Genomic DNA, 27802 nt, shown 5'->3' on the forward strand with positions numbered 1-27802 from the left:
CTACACCATGAGCCAGTGGCGCAGCTGTGAAGAAAACGGGTTTATTTAGAAGTGAATTGAGAAGCCTATGACTGACTGGTAGCTGTGAGGGGTCTCAGCAGAGAGGATGGTGAGGGTACAGCCGGAGACCTCATGGGGGCTGGGCCAGTTGCTGGCCAGACAAACACTGCACACCAGCAAACCTGGGGCTGGTCTCAGATGGTATCCCCACCGTCATGTGTGTCACCTGGGGTGCCCCCGGGCCCCTACAGCCACTATCCTGGGGCCTCTGGTCCGTCCCTGAAAGGCTTGCCCTGCAGTGCTATGACCCCAACAGGTGCAGGAGCAGGCCTCATTACCACTCAGGCCGGATGAGATCGACAGGACGGCTATTTAGTCTTCCTGCAAATGTCATCGCCTATTATGCAGCTGGGAGTTCAGCCTGTTTTTTTGAGCACAAGCCATTCGATCACACTAAATGGCAAGAACTACGCTTTTTAAACATTTCCAAAACAAGAGCATGCAGGGCTTCTTTCTGATGCAGCCACAGCGGAGACAGGGAGATGCTCAATCTGCCACTGGTCCGCCTGTAGGGCTCTTTCATCACCCACATGGGGTGGGGACGCCAGGGAGCCGGCAGCGACCGACAGGTGAGGCCAGTGCTGGCAGAGCCCGGATGCTCTGAGAAGGGAACTGGTGGGCAAGGGAGGCCATGCCTGGAACCCAGGGCTGAGCCACAACCCTCTGTCCTGGCCACGGCAGCAGCAGAAGGCGACCTTCTCTGGAGGAAGGTGTGCTGAGGGGGCATCTTAAAACTCCAATAGATTAAGATCAAGCCATGAGCTCATGAACAAGGAGACCAGGAACATGGCTGCAGCCCACCCTGAGTGGGGTCAGAAACTTCAGACCCCACAGACCAGAGAGGTTGCCATTGTCAGATCACGGGGCAGCTGTGTAAGACGTTTTAAAAGTGACATCTGCCCCTTACAATGACGGCGTATTTCACAAGAACGGGCGGACCAAATGCAGCTTCCAGGGATGAAGTGAAGTGTAGCTGTCAGTGAAGTGGGATACAGTCAGAGAGCCACGAGGCGGAGGGTGGGGGCCCTGTTGTGCCAGGTTTACGCAGTGAATGTCGTGCAGCAGGTGGAGGGAGTGGGCCACAGCCACACACAAGGGTAGTTCTGGTCAAGATGGAATAATAGGGACCGAATGTACTCTACTATCTGATGTTGTCCAAAATGAACAAAATATACATCATAATGGTTGTCAAGACATGGGACCCAGATGACAAGGGAAAATGATACTGAGAGAAACAAGCATGGGGGCTCTCAGACTGCCCGGCTGGAGAAATCTATAGGCTGCAGTGGGGACCCTGGTGCAGCCAGCGAACCCCCTGGTGCTGGGGACACCACGGCCGCTGGAGTTTTCAGAACAAAATAGCCTAGAGGAGACACCTGCACAGGGAGCCCTGGGTTCCGCTGAGAGACCACAGAGTCCCCCTGAGGGTTCAGCTGAAGACTCTGTGCACAGGAGGTCTGGGAAAGAGCCACCCAACAGGAGTAGAGGGAACAGCCTCTGAAATGCACCCTGGATGGGAACCGTGCCTGCTCCGCCAGCACAACTGGAAAATCCCAGGTGTGTGGGACACCGGGAACAGTACTCACGAAGGACTCGCTGCAGTAGTGGGAAATAGCCCTACACTGCTATTTCCTACACCGAATGCTGCTCTACTCCCACCTAACAAATCCTAAAAAGCAAGTCTCCCAAAGATCACACTGTCCCCAAGTAACTTGACAATGTCTCAGAACAAAGCTCAAGAACGTTTAAAGGGATGCAACAATACCCAGCACCTAGCAAGGTAAAACTCACAATATTTGGAATGGAATTAAATATCACCAGACATGCAAAGAAGCAGCAAAATTCACACCTAATGAGAAAAGTCTACCAACAGAAACTGACATAAATGTTCAAATCAGCAGAGAAGGACATTAAACCTGTGATTATAACTGCACTCTATATGCTCAAAGAGTTCAGCAGAGACGGAAAGCTGTGAAAAGACCCAAATTGAACTTCTAGAGAAGAAAACTACAATGTGTGAGATGATAAATTGCTGGATTATCAGCACATTAGATATTGCAGAGGAAACAAATAGTGAAGTAAAATACAACAGAAAGCATATGAAATAAAACAGAGTAAAAAGAAAATTAAAGTGGCCTAATACATGTAATTGGAGCCCTTGGAAGAGGTGGGGGCAGAAAAAATGCTGAAGAAATGATAGCCAAAATTTCCCAAATTTTCTGAAAACTATAAATGCAGAGTTCCAAGAGGCTCAATGAACTGTGGGTATAAGAAGCAAAAAGAGAGTTGCGGTAACTACACACATGGAAAAAAAAAAGCAAACCCCAAAGATTCAAAGCATAATGCCCAGGTGTCTCACACACCAGAGCCCCAAAGGGAAACAGAGAGGCAAGAGGCAAGATTTAAGTCTAGCTGCAAAATTCCCAGAACTGACAAAAAACATAGACCCACACATCCTGGTCACACAAGATATCCCGAGAGGGGGTCGATGGGGGAAGGAAGAGGGACATCTGTCATACTTTCAGCAATAAAGATAAATTTTCGAAAAGAGAAAGGCACACTACCAGGAAACTGCAACACCAAAAGCAAAGGAAACAGGAAAGGGTCCATAGCACATGGCAACCATGCCCTATAGGACTGCAAGTTTTTCAGTGTGACGACAGAGACAGCAAAGGAGAATTAATGTCTTCAAAATGCTGAAAGATAGTAACTGAAACAGGCAGTAATATAAAAGCAGACTTGAAGAAATCACAATATATATTAAAATAAGCTTAGAACTGAATGATGAGGAAAATACTGTTAAAGGTTGTAGAATGCAGCCAACAGGGTATTTTGAGGAAAATTCATAGCCTTGAAGGCTTATATCAGAAAACTGAAAGGTTGAAAATTAGTGATCCAAGGTCTAAATTAAGATGTTGACAAAAGTATAACAGAGTAAACCCAAAGAATAAAGAAATAATGAAGACAGGAGGGTAAATTAATGAGATAGAAAGCAAAGCAAGCATAGCAGTCTGCACCAAGTCATCTGTCCTTCAAACTGTGTAAGAGGAAGTTCTCTGTCTTAATACACCACCTCGCCCACCCCTGACTAAAATAGTGCCCCTTTGATGGTTTTTGAATCAATGTGGCATCCACGTCCTGGAAGAATTGGCCATCCAGCAGTCATAGCTGTCATTAGTGCCCTGACTCAGCCCTCACCTGATCTGGGGCCTTCTCACAAGGTAGTAGAAGCGGGAGTGCCTGCCAGGTCACCTCCCACTGACCAGCTATGTTATTGTGGGGTGTTTCTTAGTCTCTCTGTGCTTAGTCTCTCTTGGAAGAGAGAATGACAACTTACCTCATATAGGATGTGGGAGTTAAAATGTATTACGTTTTACTCTGTCTCTCAACAACGTTAGGGCCATTTCCACAGCTGCTCCATAGCATATGGTAAACATATATGGAAGCTCATGCATGCTCACATGGCTCCCAGTTGGAAGGTGAGGAGAAAGAATAAATCCTGCCACAGGCCTGATATGACCCACTACTCTCTCCCACCAGAGCCTCCCTTTGTCCCTGGAAGGGAGGCTCTGTATCCTTGCAGCCCCACCTTTGTATCCTTGCAGCCCCACCTCAATACAGCAGCTTGAGGAGCCTGTCCATGTCATCAGATCTGGGCTCCATCAGATCTTGGCGCCAGATCTTCTGGAGCCTTTCACCTCCTGCAGATGACCAGCAAGGTGGCCGGGGCTGCTTCAAGTTTTTCTCCCTCGCTAGTTCCCCTTGAGGCAGGTGGGTCCTTTGCTGATCCTACAATTTGCCATGCCCACCCCTCAGGGCCTTTCCCTGTGATGTGCCCCCCCCCCCCCCCCAAATGCAGGCCCTTCCCTTCACATAGATGTTTGCTCAGGTGCCACATCTTGGTGGACCTCAAGTCAGGTTTCACCCCTTTCTGCTTTCTCTTTCTCCCTGTGCTGTCTGCACCTGATACACTTTGTCTGCTGCCCGCCCTCCAGGTCAGGGGTTCTCAGAAGGTAGTGGCAGGGAGCATTCACTGAATGAGTAAACGAGCCTCCCAGCTTTCTGAGGGCTGTGGTTCAAGGACAGGCTTGCTCTCCAGATCTGTCTGCATCCAGCCGAGGAGACAGTGGGGACAGCAGCACTCACTCACCGTGAACTGGCGCACCTCCCCGCTGTCCACCAGCTCGCGCTCTTTCTCAGGGGTGATGGCGTGGGCCACTTTCTAGGAGAAATGGAGAGGCCGTGGGTGCCGGCACACACTCAGTAAGGCGACTAGACTCCCTGGCTGGCATGGGGTGGTCAGGTACGGGAGCTGACATCCGGGTCCCCTTAGGCCCTGGAGCAGAGTCCAGCACAAGTTAAAGAGGCAGATGCTGGAGAAGTTTTGTCTCCACATCAGCTCCCGGTGGGCTCCGAGGGGAGGTGAACAACACGCACCCCCACTGGCCCAAGTCCGGCCCCAGGGCACCTGAAGCTCACATGCCACGCAAGAGGAGCCTGCTTCCTGTCGCATTCAGCTCCAGGAAGCTGGTCTTCCTTCCACCTCCTGCCCCAGTGGCCCATGCCCCAGGGCTGGACAGAGTGGCTGTGCTCCTTGCTGGCCCTCCAGAGCCCATCTCTCAGCAGCTGCCACCTCTGACTCTCTGTGGCCAGGTTTCCTCTCCAGTGTCGCAGCCTCAGAGGACCCTCCCACAGCCTCACCTGTCTGAGGTACTGAGATTTGATGTGGTCTATGTTCAGAGTTTGGCTGGCGGGAGGTAAAAGTCCCCTTGATGTAGTTGGTGGCCTCATGATCAGGTGACCGGGATGGGTACGGGGCCCTGCTCACATACGCACCTCCCGCAGGGACCCGGGCAAGCTGCAGAACTTGTAGGCCGCGTAGATGGGCACCATGGACATGGAGGATGCTGCGATGGCCCAGCCCAGTGCGTTGGCCCACTCGGGGAAGACGTAGTCTCCATAGTGCGGGGGCCTGAAGGTCACGATGCTGACCACGACCACAAACTGAAACCAAGGGCAGAGGTCATGCGGCTGCACTCGGCCAGCAAGCGGCGGGTGCAGAGGTGGAATGGAGCCAGCGTGTCGGGGCCGGGGGTCTTCCAGCCACCACAGCTCTGGGGGCCCTGGCCCCGCAGACCAGGGAACCCAGGCAGTGGCCTGCTTCTCCCGCTGCTCCGAGTCTCTAGCTGCTGCCACAGGACGGTGTTCCTGAGGTGCATGTCCTCTCAGTTCTGAGTTTGACTAATGGGCATTCCCTCTGCTGTCCTTTGACAACTTCACGCCTTGTCCCATCGGGGGACCTGCGTGTGTAGAGCAGCACAATAACACCTCGTCTGTCTAGAGTTCACACACCCACAGCCTCCGCCCTCTGGAGTGCGGGGAGGTGGGCATATTGGAGACAGGCCTCTGGCTGCCAGGTGGGGGTGGCAAGCAGCTTCCAAAGGTTCGGGTGCGGCTCTGTGAGAAGCACCGCCGTATCCGGTGCTGCACCCTGACTCCTCCCTCTTTCTCTCACTAGCCTCTGGGCTGGCCCATGATGGGGTCAGCCTAAGCTGCCTGTCCATCCCAGGCCTGTCCGAGGTGCCCACTGGGCTGGCTGGGGTGAGGGGAGAGCCAGGGGTCAGGGGGTGCTGGTCTCTGTGCACAGTTCCCCAACTCTCCATCACCCCTGGACTTGACCTTGAACGGCCATCTGGAGTCACCTGTCCAGACCTGACGGGGTAGTTTAGGTGTCGAGAGCCACTGGGTCTCAGTCACAACCACTTAGCGCTGCTGCAGCGAGGAAACAGCCACGGGCAGCCTGTGAAACCCGGGTGGGGAACCTCTTTTCTGCCAAGGGCCATTTGGGTATTTATAACATCATTCATGGGCCATACAAAATTATCAACTTAAACATTAGCCTGCTGTATTTAATAAACTGACCCCTAATGCCTTGGCAGGGCCAGACCAAATGATTCTGCAGGACTTACATGGCCCGCAGGCTCGACGTTCTCCACCCCTGCTGTAAGTGAATGGCACAGCTATGTTTTAGTAAAACAGGCACATGCGGTTTTGGCCCAGACAATAAAAGCCAGGCAGCTGCTGGACAGTGAGTGGTGCCTGTGCCTGGGGAGGCCCCCGAGGGCAGAGCAGTGACAGAATCCACGTCACTCTGTCCTCTGGGCTGAGTACTTGTTGCCCCAGAAGGTTTAAATTCTACCTTGGTCCTCAAGGCAAAACGTCAATAACCTCACTCATCTCAGGCCTCCCCTCCAACGCAGAGGCATGGCCGAATGCAGACACACAAGGTCCTTTATGGAGGAGATCACCCTGGATCCCACGTGAGGTTTCTCAGTGGGCTTAGTGGGGGGTGGGCCATGCCTTCAGGAGGCTAGAGAGGATTTCAGGGACCAGCCAGCCCTCCTGGAGTCCTGCGTGACTGCCGACTCCACCTCAGAGACCCTGGTCTCCAGGCAGCATGGGATCCCCCTCCCCCAGCTTCAAGCATATTCACTTGCCCAGGTGAATGCTGCCTGCAGCCACCACTGACCCCTGGGGTAGACGTGAGAGCTGGGGCAGAGCAAGGACGCGCATGGCCTCCAGCCCCTTACCAGGAGGAAGCAGGGGCTGACGAACTTCCAGCACAGCCGCCAGTAGAGGCTGGGCCGCTGTCCGGTCATCTGCTTGATGTCATCGCTAAACTGCCGCACACCTGGGGAGCCGAGCAGGGAGGTCAGGACAGCACTTTCCCTGAAACCCAGGAAAAGACCTTGGTCCTTGCTGACCCCCGGGGCCGCCCCAGGGAACCTCAACCCCAGACTGCCTCCTGTAGGGACCAGCCCCACTCCAGACTGCCCGGTGGTCTTACTGACGGCGGGTCCCCACACATGTTCCCCATGGTGACACTGGGTGATGTTTGCTCCTCAGTCCTGATGAGGAAGACCGGTGGGGTCCCAGCCACTCTGCCTGACCCTCTCTACCCTCTGCTCACCTCAGGGGTCCTCCCGACGTCCCATAGCTGTCCTGCCCCCCACCCCCCAGCTGTCCTTGCCTCCCCTCTGCAATCATCATTTGTTTTTTCACTTCAAGAATTGTGGCAAGCCCTAGCTGGTTTGGCTCAACGGATAGAGCGTCCGCCTGCGGACTGAAGGGTCCTGAGTTCGATTCCTGGGTTGTGGGCTTGATCTCCAGTAGGGGGCATGCAGGAGGCAACCAATCAATGATTCTCTCTCATTGATGATGTTTCTATCTCTCTCTCCCTCTTCCTTCCTCTCTGAAATCAATAAAAATATATTTAAAAAAAAGAATTGTGGCAAAATATATATAACAAAAAATTTACCATCTTAACCATTTTTAAGTTCTGTGGCATTAAGTACGTTCATGCAGCCATCATCTCCATTGATCTCTAGGATTTCTCTATTTTCCCAAACGGAGACTCTGAACTCATTAAAGAATACCCTCCCCCCCCCCCAGTCTCTATGAGCTTGACAACACTAGGAACCTCCTAGGAGTGAACTCGCAGAGGATTTTTCCTTTTGGGACAGTTTATCTCAGCATAATGTCCTCAAGGTTCATCCATGTTGTAGCGTGTGTCAGGATTTCCTTCTTTTAAAGGATGAAAAGTATTCCATTGTATGTATATAATCACCATTTTTTAAAGGAAAGGATTTCTAGATGACCAGTATTTTCTCCAGGAGATCTTAAAAGGATTTCTCCTGCTCTGGATTTGCCCCAGGCTCTGGCACGGCCGAGGCAGGCTTGCTGAGGGTGTTGGGGTGCCACCCAGGCTGTCTTCAATGATCCAAGGGAATGATGCTGCCAAGCCTCTCATCTCTGTGATGCTGTGGTCACCACAATAAGCGTCCTAGAGCTAACGTTCTTCCCTTTTCAAGCCAGCGTCACCAGGAAGGCAGCGGCACAGCCACAAAGCAGCAGCACCGTGGCCAGGTCTCCCACCCGCCGAAGCACACCAGCCCAGGAAAGGTTTTGTCCTTACCGTAGAACCAGGCCACCCCAATGGCCTCAATGAGCACCCCAAAGAGGATGGATGTGCCGGCTGCAAAGTGGTCCAGCAGTGTGAAGACATAGATGCCACCCTGAAAGACAAGGGAGTAGCCACTAAACTCCGGTGTCCTGGTGTGGCAGGCCTTGACCACAAAAGTGCTTTTCTTTCTTTCTTTCTTTTTTAAACATATTTTTATTGATTTCAGAGAGGGAGAGAGGGAGAGAGAGAGAGATGAGAGATAGAAACATCAATGATGAGAATCATTGATTGGCTGCCTCCTGCACACCCACTATTGGGGATCAAGCCTGCAACCCAGGCATGTGCCCTAGACTGGAATGGAACCTGGGACCCTTCAGTCTCCAGGCTGACACTCTCTCTATCCACTGGGCCAAATGGGCTAGGGCGAAAGTGCTTTTCTTAAAACATAAACCTGGCCTGTGGGTTCAATTTATAGACGTATTCTGTTTTACTACTTCTTATAAAGTCTGATTTGAGCCACTAAAATTCAATCCACATGCAATTTCTTAGGGACACATGCATTACAAAAAAGAAAAAAAAAAAAAAAAGGCGAACTCTCCTTTCCTTTCTGAGGGCTCCTGGTGGCATTAGAAATGAAAGCAACCAAATGCCAAGCTTGGCAGAGCCCCTACTGGGAGAGGAGGTGACCTGGGTGCCCCATGGACTGGCCTCCCTCCAGCCCCATAAATCCACAGGTGGGTGGCTGAGCCAAGGGCACCTCCCAGGGAGCTGTCCAGGTACTGAAGTAACAGGTGCCATGGCTACTCCAAGTGTGACCACTGCTAGCCTGAATGTGCTCATGGCTACCTGTGAGTGACCACGGCTACTCCATGTGACCATGGCTACCCGAGTGTGACGACAGCTACCCAAGTATGATTATAAATCAAGGGTTGTTTCGGGGGGATGCAGCCTTAGAAGAGCTGTGGCTCTGTCTGGCCTGGCAGCACCAGCCTTTTGCTGCCCAGTGCTGAGTGCTAATGAGACATGGTCCGGTGAGCTGAGCCTGTACGTACATTGGTGACGCAGAAGAGGGAGAGGAGGAAGGTGACCAGGACGATGAAGAGGGTGAAGAGCTCCCGGTGCCTGTGCAGCAGCTGGAACTCATCAATGAGCCCGGTGATCACTGACTCCATCCCGCCCATCTGCAGCCAACACAGAGCAGGGGACACGCTGGGGGGCACTCGGGACCACACCCGGGTGCGATTTACATGTGATTCAGTGGATGTTCACCCAGAAAATGGACATGGGGTGGGAACTGCACGGTGTCCAGGGTGCAGAATGCCCTAAAGACAAGACAGCCCTCGTGAGGGCTTCTCTTGTGACATGGTTGTTGGAGAGAGAGGACTGGAGGTAGATGCTCCATTCACTGGTGGCAACTTTCCCAGCCACTGTGAAGTCCTGGGGGTGGGGTGGGGAGAAGTGCTACGTGACTAACATATGAAGCCTTCCTGACTCTGAGTGTGTGTCCTGGCTCAGTGGTGCCCAGGGGGCCCTGACTGCTTGGGGTCCCACTAGCCCCACTCTATCGAGACCACGGCCCCCAGGAAGTGCTGTCAGGACTGCATCCCCACCAGACCTGCCATCCAAGGGCATGGTTCACCCTGAGGGCTGGTGACCAGGCTAGCAGGAGAGGAGGTGGAGGGCTACGGAGTGTGACCAGCGTTCTCATGGGGAGGGACTCTGCACTTTCCAGGAAGCTCAGGGGAACAAGTCCAGTCACAAGGACCTTGAGGTCTCAGCTGTTGGTCAGGAGCAGGCAATGGGGAGGGAGGCTGAGGAAGTCCAGGAGGCCCAGGGCCACCCTGTAGTATGCCCTTGTACACACACACGAAGGGCCTCACATGAGACCCTCAATGGCAAGGCCTAGGCTGCGGCTAGAGACTCCTGTTGCCCTATCCTGCAGGTGCAGCTACCCCTCCTGTAAATGCAGCCACCCCTCCTAGGCTGAGGGGCTGGGAAAATGATTCATCATAAGGAACCTGCCTTGACTCTGTGTGGTCACGTCACCTGTTTTCCTGCACAGCCCTCTTGCTTCGTGTGCATTTAGGGCCCATGATGGCTCAGGCAGAGGGCGCAGCTGGCACCCCAAATGAAAAAAGAAGGGGTGAGTTGGTCTGAACACTGCATCCCAGGAAGGGTGTCAAGTCATCGTGGGCTCCCTCCCTGCCACCCATGTGGCGCTCTGTGTGAACACAAACTTTAGGGGACCCCAGGGAGCGTCTGTGGCTGCAGATGAGCCTGGCTGACGCGGGCGGGACCCAGGCACGGGAAACGCTGACGTCACTCACGGCGCTGTCGATCCCCAGGGTGAGCAGCATGATGAAGAAAACCACAGCCCAGGCAGAGGACAGCGGAAGCGTGGCCAGCGCCTCGGGGTAGATGATGAAAATTAGCCCTGGCCCTGAAAGCAGAACCTCAGGTTGCCACCGAGTATCACTTCACTTTTGCACCCTCTTCCCCACCCCCAAGAGGCCAACTCAGCCCCCACAAGTGCCTCCAGATTCAGTAGCACAAAATCTTTCCCATCACAGCCTCTCCTGTCCTCCCTCCTGTGAATTTCGCAGACACCTGGCTCTGGACTCTAGATAACGGAAACCCAGAAGCAGAACTAGACCGATTCACTTGTCCCATCCCCAGGGGCCACAGCTCTGCTCCAGATCTCTCCTGTCCATGGCTGTGAGGGCTCGGGGCCGGCGGGGGGGGGGGGGGGGGGGGGGGGGGGAGGGGAAGGCGGGGGGAGGGAGGACCTTTGGGGTCCTGCTTGTGTCTCTGAGCATTCAAAGGCCCTCTGGTTTGTTCTTCCTGAGCAGGTCGCTCACACACTTGCACTCACTATGGCTCATGAACAATATGTTGTAAATATTTTCTGTGCCCTGAAGTACTCTAAGGGTGATCTGTAAAACCACAGGCTGGATGCGCAGACCACATTCATGAGTGCTGTCTGGTGTGCTGCTGGGAACGGGAGTGCTCCTGGGCACACGCCAGTGCTCCTCAGATCAGCCCCTTTTACAGCTTTCTGGAACTGGTATTGCTGGGTCAGGACAGGCGCTGTGGGCAGCCACACCTGCTCCTCATCCCCAACAGGTGAGATCCAGGTGGAGGTGAAGGCCGTGAGCCTGGCCGGAGAGGGGACGGGGACAGCGGGACTCACCTAAGATGAGCTGCAGTTTGGCTTTCAGTGACCTTAAGGTAAAATATATTCCTACGGGAAAGTGGTAAATATTTCCACAGAAATTTTCATGGTCAATTAGAAGACGCTCATACTTAGCTGACGAGCACTGTCCACTGAGAGTCTGCTTTGGAGGTGCCTTATAGCTCTTCTGTTTCTCCCAGTCCTCAGCAGAACTGCTGGCACCAGCCAGAAACAGGGCGCTTATATGGGGTGTTTATATGGGGCGCTTATGGTCTTTCTAGAGGATGGGACAAAGGCCAGAGACCCCGGCCAACCCCCCAGAGGCTCGATGGCCCTGGGGTCGGGCTGGGCTCTCTGATGACTGAAATGCAAGGCCAGGGGTTAATTCTTTGAGATGCTGTAAATTCTAAATGCCATAAAGCCAGGAACCCAGAGAGATATTCATCAGCTCTGCTGAATTAATGTCAACACCCTTACCTTTCATTTCTGTATCCGAGTTAACATTTCACCCTGTTTTCCTGAGAATTAGAGCCATAAATGACATTTACTTTGCTTGTCATGCAAATGCATAGAAAACACCCAGCTTTACCTTCAAGGGTTAATAGAGGTCTTTGCAAGTTATTCCTATTTATCATAATAAAGGGCAAAAAAGACCAGTGAAAATGCATACATGCAGGTGAGTAAATTTCACTGCTCTGTACTTATTTGCGTTATGTTCCCATTCTCCCACCTTTATTAATTTTTTTTTTCCTGGAGGGAAGAAGATGGACTTGAGACCATGCGAAGGATTCATCCCAGCCCCCTGCTTTCTCTGCCATTCCAGAGGGGTCCTTTTGGGACTGGGAGCCTCTGTTTTCTACTTTCAAAGAGGGTTCTCAATGCTCAACTCTCGGGAAATAGATGGGATGATGAGGCTGCCGGCTGAGAGCTGAGGGCACAGGTGGGCTGGGTCCCTCCCTGAATGATTCCTGACCCAGGAAGATGAGTCAGGGAGCTGCAGCAATCAGAGTCCCCTCTCAGGACCCATATCTGTGCCCAGCCTCCCAGCTTCCCCTGCCTGGCCCACTCCCTGCTGGGGCCGAGCCCGCTCCTGTGTGGTCTGTGCCCGCACCCGCACCCGCACCCTCCACCCTCCAACTCCCAGGGCATGGACACCGTGTGCTGGAGAGTCCAGGTTTCCTCTGAATACTGTCCACATCCCACGTGAACACGTCATGGCCACTGGTGTTTGGAGGGAAAAGCTTTGGAACAGATTAGCTGCTCATGTCAAAAACAACCCAACTTTTTTTCGGCTGATCATGCGTGGAAGTCCAAAAGCCTTGTTGCTTGGGACAGCTCAGTGCTCCCAACCCCGCTCATCTCCCCTCAGGAAGTAAACAAAGTCGGGGGATCCAGACTGACAAGGGAACCAGACCCTCATCCTGCAGTCCAAGTGGCCTCTGTGAGGAGCATGTGGCTGAGGGGCCACTGTCACACTGTCCCGCAAAGGGTGGGAGTGGGAGGATGCGGGGACAGGGGTTGTCCTGCTTCCAGTTACTTGTCTTGGAATCGGCCCAGCACATGAACATGTATAATTCTTCAGATCAGCAACTCTTCTGGTACCAAGGCCTGTGTCTCCCCCTCATTTTGCAAGAAAACACCTTTTGAGAACTGGCCTAGAGCAGGCGGAGGTGTGGGGGCCCCAGCCTGCCCTCGGGGGACTCACCATCCTTGGCCACGTCCCCGATGGGCACACTGTGCTTCTGGGCCATGTACCCCAGGAAGGAGAAGACCACGAACCCCGAGGAGAAGCTCGTCAGGGAGTTGACCGAGGTGGTGATGATGGCGTCTCTGTGAGAACAAGACACCCAGGCCAGCGCTGGAGCAGCTGCAATTTCCAGTCATTATTCTCAATTTACTACATCTGCTTCCTGCCAAGCACGGCCAGTCCCTCCTGCAGCTGCACAGCCTGTCCTCTGGCTGCGCTGCCCGTTGGGACGGGACCTCCTAGCTGCAGGTTCTGGGATCTGGGCATGTCCTTATGGTGAGCAGCCGTCATGTTTGGCTGGGATGGCAAGGCTCCTGGGACACGTGACTCAGTGCTGAAGGTGAGATGGTCTGCACTAGCAACCTGGGGGCTCTGGGTGGACAAATCGATGGCCATGGGGGTCCCCACCCATGGTGAGGGGCTGTCAGGCATCAGGGACCTTGTTCAAATGCAGATTCGGACAGGGTGGGTTTGGTGGGCCCTAGATGTCATATTTTCCTGCTGCTTCTGGGGGAGCTGGTGCTGCTGGTCTGGAGACTCCACTCTGAGGGCTAGAGGGGAGGACGGGGGTGGGATCAGCCCTCCTGGGAGCCAAATGGAAGGACATCACGGAGTGCCCGGGCCTGTGAGCACAGGTGGGCTCAGGCAGGGCTGTGATGGAAACAGCCGTCCGGAGTTCACCCTCTGTGGGAGCCTGGCAGCAGTCTGTCTGGTCATTTTGCTATGCACACTCGCTGTCTTTGTATTTTTACCCCGTTTTATCCTCAGGATATGAAAGAATATAAACACGAGCCTGTAGTCCTAGCCAGTTTGGCTCAGTGGATAGGATAGAGCGTTGGCCTGTGGACTGAAGGGTCCCAGGTTCGATTCCGGTCAAGGGCACATGCCTGGGTTGCGTGCTCAATCCCCAGTGGGGGGCGTGCAGGAGGCAGCTAATCAATGATTCTCTCTCATCATTGATGTTTCTTTCTCTCTCTCCCTCTCCTTCCCTCTCTGAAATCAATAAGAATATATTTAAACATGAGCCTGTAAAGGTCAAAGAAAGCAGGTCCCAGGTAAATTCTGCTTCTGTTTTTAGAAGGATTTTGGGTCCAACATGTGGCAGTAGCTAAGTCAGGTCATTCTGGGCCAGGTGGCACGGCCAAGATGCCACCAGGCTGTGGGCACAGAGTGCGGCCACTTTCCTTCCTGTCCTGATGCTGCGTCATCTGGGTGCCTCTGCATAGGGTCTGGGATACCCTGCGGGACCCAGGCTCCCAGGTGCAGGCCAGGGGACTCGTTCAGTTGCTTCATGGTGGGGGTGTCTGGAGGAGGAGCCTGACCTGGGCTTTGGGAGGAGGAGGGAGGCAGGGGGAGAGGAGGAGCCAGGGGTGGAGCCTGGGGGGGGGGGCGGGGAACTGCTGCTCCTGGGATTTAGGAGGCTTCCTTGCAGGGAGGTGATGCACATCTTCATGTGTTTCAATACCTTCCTTAAAGCAACGACCAACATTTTGCCTGTAGCTTCCCCATTTCAGTTTTCACTTAAAAAGCCATTTGGCTCAGAGGTTTTGCACACAGAGCTTATTCCCCCACCCCCCGCCCTTTCTACTAGGTGTGATACCCCCACCCCCATATCAGTGATGCACATTGATTTTTGCAGACCATCTTATGAGAGGGAATGGGATGGGAGCTCAGAACCTACCTGTAGCAGTTGTTGGTGAATTTATTGTAACTGGAGAAGGCGATTAGCACCCCAAACCCAATGCCCAGTGAGAAGCATATCTGGGTGGCAGCGTCGATCCAAACCTGCAGCCAGAGGGGAATGAGCGGCTGTTAGAGATAACTGCGGAAGTGAGGGCCAGCTGCCACGAGGCAATTGTGCAAAGACCGAGGCCTCAGCTCCCTGTCCTCCCTGCAGGCGTCTCCTGCTGAGATGCCTCCAGTTCCATGGAACAGGGTGGAATTTAAACACAACGTCATTATCAAAAAGCACCTGGCATCAACAACATGATCAGAGTCAGAGGCGTCTCAGGGAATAAACCTTCCCGTGTCACTGGCCTGAAGGAGCGTGATGAAAAGGGACCACGTCTTTGTGCATTCTTTGCATTTGCCCACACGACCTCAGTTAATTTATTATGAATCAATGCTGGCATCTGTTTTGCTTCCTCGTGCATGTTGCCTGGAGCTGTGTCCGGCCCTCTGCTGCATTTCCTCTTTCTCCAGTCCTCCAGCTCCCTTTCCCTTCACCTCACCTCATCTTCCTCCCATGGCTCCTGCAGCCACTTCCCTTCCTGTGGCTTCCTGGGAGCTGAGCCACAACCACCCCACCCCCCCGCCCCGCCCATTCTTCCCATTTCTGCCTCAGGGCTGCTCCTTCAGGAGTCCCTAGTGAGCTCCACACCTGCCTCTCATTGCAACCTAGCAGCATAAGGCAGCCCCTTCCAAAGGGGCCCCTACCCTCAGCCTGGACCTTCCCCTCCTGGCCACATGCCCCTCCACACCTAGTTACTCCCCTGGTGGCTGCTGGAGTCCCACCATCTGCCCATCTAGTCCACTGAATTTGCACCCATTCCCTTTGGAAAGCTGCCGTTCCCATTACCCCTACACCCACCGGCCAGCGGTCACCGTCATTTCTGAGCTGTTTCCCTGCAATGCCTCCCCCTTCTCTCTCTTTCTCCGGAGACCCCTGTCCCATGGCCCGGCCAAGCCTCTGCTCTCCAGGAGGCTGCCTCCAGTACTTCTTTCTTTGCCGAAGAAACATGCAGCCTGACCCCAGAGTTAGTGTTTTAGATCATGCTCTTGTTCTGGGGGCACCCGGAGTGTTTCTCCATTGAGGTCTGGCTTCCCGAGGAGAAGTCCTGGCTCCTGCGATAGCTCAGCCTTGCTGGGCCCATGGACAGGGAGCTGGAGCTCAGGCTGCATTCCAGGCAAGTGGCAGAGCTCTCTGGCACAGACTGGGCAGCGCCTTATCCGGGAACCCAAGAGCGTTCCTCCAGGACATGGGATGGGACATGGGGAAGAGGTCAATAGGCAGGAGCCTTCATCCTATTGCCTTTCCCCCTAACTGCCTTCTTCTGGTCCATTGAGCTCTCCCGAATTGCCCATCTAGTCCACCTGAATTTGCACACACTGCCTTCTGTCCATCCCCCCCCCCCCCCACCCCTTCTCAACAAGACGGTGAACTCTATGGGTGGGATCAGGTTTGCACATTGCCCTGCAGAACCTCACACACAGCAGGGCAGCTAGCACCTGCTGGATTTATAGGGCGAGTGAGAAATTCCCGCCCAGATGCTGCCTTTGGGATCTCCTGCCCCAAAGCATGGGGACCCCCTGACACCGTGCCTGCCAGTCCACATGGACTGCAGGGTCGCAAGTGGTGGGCATACTCACAGACGCCTCACAGAGCCGATGGAAGTCAACGCTCAGGTATGCCCTGATGCCGTCCATGGCTCCGGGGAGAGTGATTCCTCGCAGGAGCAAGGCGAAGAGGACCACGTATGGCATGGTGGCCGTGATCCACACGACCTGGGGAGAGGACAGCGTCACCGGGTTGCACAGGCCACCTGCTGGCAGGGAGTGGGCACAACATCACCCTGATGGTTGGTGCTAGGAGAGAGGTGGCCTCTGATTGGGAAGCCCAACATCCCAAACATTCACAGGACGCCAGCTCAGCAAATGCTCACTGGGTGAGGCCATCATGCCTTCTACTCTGTGCATCTTTCCCAGGGATTAAAAGAGGACAAACCATTTGGCAAGGAAGGAGCATTCCTGCTCTGTATTTGGTCTGTCACAGCAGGAGCGGCTGGATTCCTGATGAGTGAGATGTGAGCAAATTTCACTTGATTGTGCAAATGTGCACCTGGATTACGTGTAAAGGATGGGTTCTGGGCTCCAGAGGGAGGAAAGGCACCCTCAGTATCAAAAGATTCCCATGTGTTGGCCCTTCACTACATGTATCATCACACCTGATGAACACATTCTGGTCAAAATTGCTTTGGGTGCCCGGATAACAGCCAAAATATTGTCATCAGCAAAAACCAATTTATGCTGTGCTTGTCTTAATGCCGAAAACACTCTGCTGTGCTTTTCCCTTGATGCCATTTCTCAACCACAGTCTTGCACTGACTCCTCAACTCAAACATAGACCCCCTGTCTACGCCCCAACCCACCACAGCCACCCCTCCACTTCACAACCATCTGTCCACATCCCAACCTGCCATGGCCTACCCTCCCATTATAAACCTCACGACAGCTCCCTGTCCACTCCCTCCCATGGCCTGTGTCCACTCCCCCCATGGGCATGTGTCCACTCCCCCCATGGCCTGTGTCCACTCCCCCCCCATGGCCATGTGTCCACTCCCCCCATGGCCTGTGTCCACTCCCCCATGGCCATGTGTCCACTCCCCCATGGCCTGTGTCCACTCCCCCCATGGCCATGTGTCCACTCCCCCCATGGCCATGTGTCCACTCCCCCCATGGCCATGTGTCCACTCCCCCCATGGCCTGTGTCCACTCCCCCATGGCCATGTGTCCACTCCCCCCATGGCCATGTGTCCACTCCCCCATGGCCTGTGTCCACTCCCCCATGGCCATGTGTCCACTCCCCCCATGGCCATGTGTCCACTCCCCCCATGGCCATGTGTCCACTCCCCCCATGGCCATGTGTCCACTTCCCAGTTGGCTAGGCTCAGCCTCACCTTCCCCGAAGTCTTCACTCCCTTCCACAGGCTGAAGTAGAGCAGGACGATGACCAGCACCAGGCAGGATGTGAGCTGCCAGCGGGGAGGGCCCAGGTCGCCGATGCCGCGGCTCTCATGGAGGTGCAGCACGCCGCGCCTAGAGAGGGAGAAAGGTGGGGGTCCTAGAAGAGCACTGCCTCCCCACCCAGAACTGTAACCAGACAGCTGAGCTCGCCCAGAGACTGTCCTCCCCAGCTCCACATGGCAGACAGGACCCAGCCTGGCAGGGCCAGAGACCTCCCCCGTCGCGTCCCCGCCCCCCCCCCCCCCCCCCCCGCCCCCGAGAAGGGCAAGGCCCAGCAGTCCTAGCAGAGATGTAGGCTATATCCTCCAGGTGAGGGAGAGGGTGAGAGGGTGGGTGTGGCATGCTGGGATCCCACAGAAGCCCAGCCCTGCCCCTCAGCACCCTGCGTTTGGAACTGGGGAGGGAATGGGTGCCTTGGGTCTTTGAAGAAAGAGTTCAGAAACCAGAGGGAAGGTGTCAGCAAGGTGGTGGCCGCTGCTGCACACAGAAGGTCCAGGCCCTTCGCAGGGCCGAGGCTGAGTGGACCCAAAGTAACAGGTGTCTTTGCTGCTCTCTGAGGGTGACAGTTGAGAGCTGTCCAGCTGTCGAGGAGGATTCTGCGGGTAACAGACTCAGGATGAGTCTGCGCCAGGTTAGCTCAAGAACTTCCTGGGAGAGGGATCTGCCACCATAAAGACAGAGCATAAGGCCACATGGGAAGGGGACAGAATGGCCAGTAGAGCCCTCCTTGTGGGCCAGGCAGGGGTCTGAGGCACTGTCCACACAGTATCTCATTAAATCCTGTGACAACCTGTGGGAAAGGTGCCATTGTGTCCACCGTGCACCTGCCGCCGCCCCTCCCAGGCGGGACTGTGAGTCAAAGCTCAGCCAAAGGCTGTGCTGCTGCCCAGACAGTGGAGGAGCCACACTGTGAAAAGGGCCATCTCCACCGGATTTGCGAGGTCCGAGGAGATCTTCCTGGCACCCGTGGGAGAATGCTGCAGACCGCAGCATCCCAGACCTTTCGCCAGCTGCAGGCACCTCGGGGTACGCTGGAGAAGTTCGGGTCTTCACACAGTATTGGGACAGGAGAGGCTGTGACAGGCAGGGAGAGCCCAGAGCAGCATTCCTGTTCCGTCCCAAACCCGGCATGGCCCAGGTTGGCCTGCAGTGTCCGAACTGTCATTACCATCTTTTCTTTACGGCACAAGATACACGCTGAAGTGAAAGGCATCTCCTCACACTGTCCAATAGCAGTGTGGGATCTGGGACAGGGAGCTGCTTGGTCAGGCAGAGGAGGGGGCCACTGGGACATCCTCAGCCTGCGGTGCCCTGCCTGCCCTCCTGGAACCTGCCCTCCTGGGACCTGCCTCACCTGGGACCTGCCTCACCTGGGACCTGCCATCCTGGGACCTGCCTCACCTGGGGCCTGCCCTCCTGGGACCTGCCTCACCTGGGACATGCCCTCCTGGGACCTGCCTCACCTGGGACATGCCCTCCTGGGACCTGCCTCACCTGGGACCTGCCCTCCTGGGACCTGCCTCACCTGGGACATGCCCTCCTGGAACCTGTCTCACCTGGGGCCTGCCTCACCTGGGACCCACCTCACCTGAGACCTGCCCTTCTGGGATCTGCCTCACCTGGGGCCTGCCCTCTTGGGACCTGCCCTTCCAGGGCTGGCTTTACCTGGGTCAGTAGAATTCCCCGTGTCTTTCTCTCCTCTTTCCCTCACCTCAGCCATGGCTCTGTGTCTGCTGCCCTTGCTCCTTCCTCACCTTGCCCTGGAGCCCCTGCCAGGTCTTATCACCTGGAACCTCTTTTCACCAAAGAGAGAAGTCTCCTTGGCACAAAACCAGTGAGGCCACACATTGTGTGGGGTCCAGACCAACCCCTACATACAATCCAGCTACGCCTTGCACACAGGGGCATGCGTTATGCACCTAACCTGGTGGCAGATGGCCACTTATTCTTTTGCTCGGGAAGGGAGCATGGTGGCCCACAGGGGTCACACCCTCCAAGGCCTGAGAGGGTGCGGCTGGGGAGAAAGCACGTGGCTCTCCTGATCATGAACTGCTTCTAGGACGCTGTGCACCCGGGTTTTACCTCAGATACTCCAGGCTGATTTGAGAATTAGCCCTTCGTCTGTGCTGGCCAAGTCCCTTCCCCAAGACTAAAAAGTCCTCTTGTTTCAAGTTGTGTGAAATCCCACAGCCACTCAGAGGGCAGGCCCTGCAGGTGCTGTCAGCCAGAGAGGAGCCGGCAGGCACCGCACTGCGTGGGACAGCCACGCCAGTCACGGCAGGATGCCGCCGGGCACAGGGAAGGGCACGTGCTTCCCAAGAGCAGGCGCACGGTAGGATGAGGACAGGACATCTGAATAAGATGGTTTGGGGCTGAAATGCAGACATTTCCAGAGTGTAAGTGGCCTGGAGGACCAAACAGGGATGGCCTGGGATGTCACCAGCCTCGGCAAAGATCTCCTGTGGCTTTCCTTCTCCAGGTGTGTTTATTGTTATGGTTCTTGGATCTGGATAAGGGAGCCTTTGAGGCATGCCAGGTATGCACTGGGCTGCACCTACACTGTCGCGTTGGATCCGCACTGCAGCTGTGTTGCCCCATTTAATCAAGGAACCCAGGAACCGAGAGGGTAAGAACACTATCCAACCTGGAGACAGCCAGCAGCAGAGCCAGGACCTGGACCCAGGCAGCCTAACTCTGAACCCGTGCTCTGCCTGGGGTGGGGGGTGGGGTGGGGTGGGGGAGGAATGGCTGCCATGGAAAGGAGGTGAGAGGCCTCCACTCTGGCCTGTCATCATACCAACTAGAAAGCTGGACAAAGTACACCAAATGAGTACTGCAGATGTGGGACTGGAGATGACAACGCCCCACCTGAGGCACCTCCCCCCCACCCCGCCCCCGAGCACAGCATGAGGTCTTGCTGGGTAGAGCTTAGGGAGTCTCAGGTGCTGAAAGGCTCTCCACAGGAGCCCACTGACTCAGCCACAGGGTGAGACTCTGCAGGTCTCCAAGCCCAGGCAGGGCTGAGGACCACTGATCTCCCACCAGCCACGGCAGGGGACTTGCCGATCACATGGAGAGCTCAGTAGACCCTGGAAGGGTCACTGCAGTAGAGGTGATAAACCATTCCTGAAGCAAAGGCTGCCCAGAAGCATTTCAACAACAAGTTTCAAAAGGAGAAAACTGTACCACAAGCAAATTAACTTCCTACCAGAGCAAATCCAACACTCATTACAGGAAGATTACAAAATTACTAGACAATAAGAAGCAAGAAAATGTGACCTATAGCCAGGAGAAAAATCAATCCATAGCTTCCTCATACCAAATACAAAAAGCCACTCAAATGGGTAAAAAACTAAATGTGAGAGCTGAAATTATGGAACTCTTGGAAGAAAACGCAGGCATAAATCTTCAAGACCTTAGGTTTGACAATGGACTTTTTATAAAAAAAATTCTATTTATTTAAACAAACAGAAAACCCCCAGTTCACCCATTTTTTTTCTACCCCCCACCCCTGACCTCTAGCAGCACCAATCAGCTCTCTGTACCTATGAACTTAGCTGGTTTTTGTTGAGTTTTGGCTATGAAGTTTTTGATAGGACACCAAAAGTACAAACAATAAAAGGAAAAAATAAATTACTGAATTTATCAAGATTAAAAACTTTAGTGCATCAAAGGACACTGTCAACTGCCAAAAATATCTTGTAAATCAAAGATAAATCACAAGGCAGATCAGGGAACACTTTGAACTGAATGAAAATGAAAATACAACATATGAAATGTTGCTAAAGCAGTTTCTTAGAGGCAAATTCGTAGCTTTAGATTTGTAGTTTTCTAATTTATATTAGAAATTAGGTGAAGGTCTTCCATCTGTGCCAAGGACTCATGCTACCTTTGTCCCACAAAAACCCCAAGGGAACAGAACACGGGCACATGACAAAGAAAGGGTCCTCTCACACCCCTGTGAGGAGGCAGGGGCAGGTGGCTGACCCCTGGGCTGCCATAGAGAGCTTTGCTCTACATCTTTCCCTTCCTGAGGCAGCCACAGCAAGTGAGGAGTCATCGCACCCTGAGGAGTGGACCTCCCACTTACTCAAAGTACTCGGCGGCAGGCGTGGTCCTGAAGCTGTCATTGAGGCCTGAGCCGTCACTGGTGTTGCCGAAGTAGGCGTCTGTGCAGTTGGGGCTGTTCCAGGTGTTGTTGCAGTGGGTCCAGGGCAGCTCCATGGTGAAAGAGGAGAAGAAGTAATGCAGCGCCCAGGCGATGATGACGTTGTAGAAGAAGCCAACGTAGAGCGAGATCAGGATGACTGTGAAGCCCACACCTAGGGTGGCGAGAGCACAGAGCCACCGTCAACAGAACGCCCCTTCCCACCTTCCCTTATAGGAGACACTGCCACCCTGTGCCAGCTGTTTGCCACCATTCTAATATCAGGCAACATCTTTAAATACACAAGGGAAGATAAGTGAAAGGGCAGATGCTGGACTTTATGCTGTGACCACAGTGAGGGGCTTCCCCCTTCCAAGACCATCTATGGCCATCTCTGTCCACTCAGAGACATTCAGAGTGTCTCTAAGGGACATTCAAGGTCTGAAAGGCCATCCAGGCTCAATGAAGGGTACCCAGAACCATGTAGTATGCCTAGGGACATGAAGAGTCATCCAGAAACATGTAGGATCATGTAAGGCCACCCTGGTAGAACGGGTCACACACAGACATACCGGGCAACTAAGGGCTACCCACAGCTATCCACTGCCACTCACAGCCACTCAAGATCAAACAGGATCATCCAGGTTCACTTAAGGTCATCTAGGGTGGCTCTGGGTCACCCTGAGCAATCCAAACCAGAATTATCCAGCACCACTAGGCCGTGCAAAACCATCCAAATTGTCCAATGCCACCCGTGGCCATCCATGGCCACTCAGGGTCATCTAGGGGCACCCAGAGATACAAAACACATTCAGGATCACCCAGAAACCTTCTGGGACACCCATGATAATAGGGTTATCAAAGGCCATCCAGGGGCACACAGGAATACTTAGTGATTTCCAGAACCATCCAGGGACAGCTAGAGCCACCCAGAGTTACCAGTAGTCACTAAGGGACAACTCGGTTCCTCCATGGCCATCCATAGCCACCCAGGCTCATCTAGGACCACCAAGACCATCCAGACCCACCAGGGCTCATCCAGGGCCACCCAGAGCCATCCAGGGCCATTCATGGCCACCCATAGCTATTCAAGATTACCCAGAGCAAACAAGGTCATATGGGTTCATTCATAGCTACCTAGGGCCACCCAAGGTCAACCAGGGCCATGCATGACCATTCTAAGTGCCTCTTCTCTAAACATGAAAGTCTAGTGTTCTTGGGCTGATTTGTTTATCTCCTCCATGAGCACAGCCCTGTGCTGGCTGCACAGATTCCCAGTCAATAGCTGACTTTCTGTGGTTTGCGATTCCCTCAATCCCAGGTTAGGAGACAGATGACCAGGATCCAACCGAGATTCCACCCACAGGGGCCACATGGCACATCCTCCAGTGGCCTCAGCTCAGCCCTCCACACGGATGAGTTTCCAAAACTGGACAAAAGCCAACATGAGCTGCTAGGGTGTGACAGTGAGGCTGGGACTCTGAGTGAGTTACCGAGGTGCACCATGTCTGCCGACTTCTCCGGGTTCTGATACTGCTGGGATGTGGCCAAATGCCCCCATCCGTGGTCTCAGCTTCTCTAGAATGGGGTGCTGACCGTCATACTTCCTGTATCGACCCCAATTCATTAGGGTTTAGTAGCACTTTGAAATCCTTGGAAACTATTTATTGACATTTTATAAGCTGCAATGTAACAAATCACTTCAGCAGCTTTCTTGGAGAAAACTTTTTTGTGGCAGGAAAAAGCTGGCCATCAGCTTCCACCTGCTGGCCCACTGCTCCACCCCCCACCCCCCGGGGAGCCACCATCCTTTTTCTCTTCTGCAGGCCCTCGCCCATGGGCGCTCCAGAAAGAGGCAGATTTACTTTGACTCAGTGCTAGACTCCCCGGAGGGAGATTGGGGGCACAGAGTTGTGTCCAGTAAGAAACTAAGACAGACTTCAGACCAGAAGGACATGCTTCTTGGAAACCCAGAGATATGAACTGGTCCCACCACAATCTGTGTCACAGCTGGAGGCATCCTTCCGCAGCACTTCCCCAGATGGTCACTTGAGGATAGACACGCTTAATTTCCGACTGGGCGCTTGAATGCTCTATAAATACTGACCACAGCGAAAGCTCATTGCCGTGCGTGGCCGCGTGACATGTCAGCACTGCCCAGCAGAGAACACGATTAACTCATTTGTATCTTGTCTGTTAGCTGGGGTTCATTGCCCTCGGTGGCGCCAACATTGGGCCAGTACACAGGCGTGGAAATGTCCAGGCTGACACCTGTAACTGTCAGTCATAGGTGTCCGGTGTCTTCAGGTACCTGCACATTTCTCCCCTGGGGAATCAGTGATGGTGCCGGAGGCGAGTCTCAGGCAACTCATTTGAGCTTTGACTTCTGTGTGCAAACTGCACAAGGGAACACCCAGCACCTGGCACCTGAACCCACAGGTGTCCGAATCTCGCTCTGAAGTTCCACTTTAGGGTGGGCAGGAATCATTTGGCCTCGGAAAATATTGCTAATGTTTTAAGATTCACCCAGCAGCCCATTAAGCAGGAATAACACACGGTGCCCGGAGGAGCTGTCACGCCCGGCCGGCCTCAGTATTTCCGCTGTGGGAGGGCGATTCCGCCATGGAGATGGACCGCAGCAGCTATGCCAGGTCCTCACTCCTGAGGCCGATCAGTCTCTATCTGAGCACACACCCCCTGACCCACACACACGGCATCCTGGGAGGGACAATGGGGCTTCTATTCTCTTCAAAATATCCACTTTTCAAGAAACTCTAAGAAAATCTAAAGCCTGGTCTTTTAATAGCCATTTTCCTAATGAACCCAGCTGTCTGCACCAAGCACCTTCTCCGGTCTCTTTGAGGAAACACGGCTAAATCCTGCGCCATCAGCTCCTGTTGGCCCCATGGGAAGTCAGATAGGATTCCATCCCACCCTGCCCCTGATTAGGTGACAGGGGCCAGCTACTCAAGCCCCCTAATCTCAGTGCCTACATCTCCAAGACACACAACACAGCGCGTCCCCTCCCCAGGGCTCTCATGAGGATGGAGAGAGGGAACTATGGAGGGTTAGTCACCGGGACTCAGCATGAGGTGTGTTTGCTTCATGGTGTCATGGCATCTCAGTAGCAGCCTGGAAGGCTCAGTGAATAACTAGACAGGTAGATTATGGATAAATGATAGATAATAGGTAGCTATGATAGATAGGTAGGTAGATAGTCAAGCTGCTAAATTATTAAACTCAGGTAGGTTGAGGCACGAGAAAATAATTCTGTTCTTGTTTTAAGTAGCCTGGGAACTTAAACCTTTGAACATCCAGTCCTGCATCAATGCCTGGATATACATCAAACCTCCCAAAAACCCTGATTATCCCTGAAGGACTAGGGATAGGTGTCCAGGCCGTCTGATATCCAGTATCCAGACCACCGGTCATCTAGAGGATTCCCAGCTCAGACCAACCTGGGGACTGAGAATGCAGGACTGATTCTTCTCAATTGTACTTTTTAATATAAGAACATAGGTTTTTCTTTCTTCTTTGGAATACTCTAGCTATTGCCTAGTTGTGTTTCCAATTTGTAAACCCTTGAATACATCTTTATCATTTATTTCTAGGCAGAGCCTCCTGATTTTATTTATGTTCAGATGACATTTAATAGATAGATAGATAGGTGTTATACATAGATGATAAATAGGTAGGTATGTATGTAGGTAGGTAGACGATAGATGGTTGATAGACGATAGATGGTTGAGAGATAGATGAATGATATATAAATGATACGTAGATAAATGGGCAGATAGCTAGATGATAGCTAGATAGACAGATAGATTGATGGATGGATACATAGATGATAGATATGTAGCTGACATATGGACAGATAGACAGAGGTTTGATCTTAGGACCAAAATTCAAATGGTGTGTTCACATGCGTAGACATTTAGCAAAGCACTACAGGTTTGCTTTGAAAGCTCTAGAGCCGCAGCCTGATCTGTGCCACGCCAGGTGCGAGGACGTGTCCCTACCATTACCTTTGAGTACAGGGCAGATCTTCCAGACGCCGGCAGCCCCCTCCCTGTTGAACTGCCCGAGGGCCAGCTCCATGTAGAAGAGCGGCATCCCCGCAATGACCATGAAGAGCAGGTAGGGGACCAGGAAGGCACCTGTGGGACAGGACAGCATGGTCACTGAGGGCCGCAGGGCTCAGCCATCTCCACCAACTACACCCGTCTTGGCCCTGACCACAGTCCCTGTCCCTGTTTCTCCTGAAGCTCCCTGCCTGGCCACCCTCCAAGGGAAGCCACAGACTGGGTGGGTGAGTCTCCTCCGTCCATGCCTAGCCCCACTGTCATCAGTGCTCTGAACCCCTCTAAAGCCCTCAAAGTAAGCCCACCCCTACTGAACCCCCAGTGCCCCAGGTTATGGAGTCAACCCCCGAGAGCACAGAGATGAGGCCCTGCCCACACTGTGGCTTCTTCCCCGCCTTTGGCCCCTCTTGCTCCTCTGTGGAATGTCTGACCCTCTTGAGTTGTGACTCTTCTGGGATCTGTGAGCCACCTCTGACCTTGTGTGGGTTCCAGCCCCCAGCATTTGAAACCTGCCTCGACCGGAGGCTGCAGCCCCTCCAGGGTGGCGCCTTGTTCCTCTTGGAGCTACATCCTGCCCCGAGCATAAAGTCCAGGGCCCCAGGCTCTGCTTCCTAAAGGCCTGCCTCAAACGAGAGGTGATTTTGCCGGGGCCCTCTTCCTGGGACGGGGAGGGTGGCAGGGAGACCCCGCAGCTCTGTCTGTCCTTGGGCAAGTGAATGCACTGCTGAGGCCTCGGTCTTCTCCCCTCGACCTGGGAAGAGTAATGCCAACCTACCCACGGGCATGCTGCAGGGCCCTCCTGGGACCGTCTTCCCAGGCCCTCGCTCTGTGCGTGTGGTTTGGCCAGGGGCTCAGAGAGGCCATTAGGGAAATGGAGCACCAGGAGGGTGGGCATGACCTCCAACTGTGAAGAAATTCCACAGTGACAGCCAGGAGCAAGCTGGGCCATCGGGGCCAAGAGCGGCTTCAACTTTGACTTCTGGCATTTGGACCCAGCAGTATTGCTGCAACTGTTCACGCACAGGTGCACGCACATCTGCGCGCGCGCGCGCACACACACACACACACACACACACACACACATAACTGGCTTTCTCAACTTGAATTTTTGGGGTGATCCTGCCCTGCACCTTCGTTTTCTGCCTGGAGTCCAAAGACAGTCATGGTTCTAGGCCTGGTTGAGTTCAGGGAGAAGTGGGAGCAGGGGGTGGGGGAAGGGCAGGGCATCTTCCACCCCTCCAAGCTCAAGGGCCTCACTCCGTAACACTGTGTGAAGTCACCCTTCTGTGGCCTTTTCTTTCCAAAGTGAAAACCACCCTTGGAAACAGAAGGCAGGACGACAGTGCCTCCAATGGCTAACTCCTGCTTCCTGCCCTCCTGGCCTCAGTATCCTCGACTATAAAGTCCTGACATGGAGTGAGATTGCTCTGGACTCTGTTTCTCTGTTTCTGTGACGTACACCTAGGGAGTCTGAGCCCGGCTAATGCTAAGTTACAACCCAGTGCCATGTTGCCAGAGTGCGCGGATTTCTCGAAAGCCCTGCTTCCGTTGCCTAGGACTCCAGCCCAGCAGGAGAGCACAGAGAGGATGGCGGGGACTCACCCCCGCCGTTTTTGTAACACAGGTAAGGAAACCGCCAGACGTTGGCCAGGTCCACGGCGAAGCCGATCACCGAGAGGAGGAAGTCTATCTTCTTGCTCCAGGTCTCCCGTTCCTGGGGCTCCACGGGGGTCTGTGGGGAGGTGACCAGGGTGGAGTTGGTGAGCTGCACCCCATTCTGTTCCTTGACCAGGACAAGTTCCACCGCCTTCGGGCACAGGGCGTTGGGCTCCTTAGCTGGGGCCACCACGGAAGGCATCAGTCCCACTGGGCATTTGCTTCTACTCAT

General features: G+C 54.0%; 1 protein-coding gene across 1 annotated transcript; it reads right to left on the bottom strand.

Annotated features, from left to right (window-relative positions):
- SLC6A3 (solute carrier family 6 member 3) lies at positions 1 to 27802 on the bottom strand. Its single transcript, XM_008161812.3, has 14 exons — positions 27517 to 27802; positions 25858 to 25989; positions 21776 to 22007; positions 17619 to 17757; positions 16312 to 16446; positions 14624 to 14727; positions 12901 to 13025; positions 10351 to 10463; positions 9076 to 9204; positions 8036 to 8135; positions 6651 to 6751; positions 4897 to 5064; positions 4211 to 4282; positions 1 to 24 (listed from the first exon to the last, which is right to left on the bottom strand). The coding sequence occupies exons 1-14, from the start codon at positions 27800 to 27802 to the stop codon at positions 1 to 3; spliced, it is 1860 nt and encodes a 619-aa protein (XP_008160034.2).

Source organism: Eptesicus fuscus, chromosome 4, assembly GCF_027574615.1.
Source record: "Eptesicus fuscus isolate TK198812 chromosome 4, DD_ASM_mEF_20220401, whole genome shotgun sequence".
Lineage (NCBI taxonomy): Eukaryota > Metazoa > Chordata > Mammalia > Chiroptera > Vespertilionidae > Eptesicus > Eptesicus fuscus.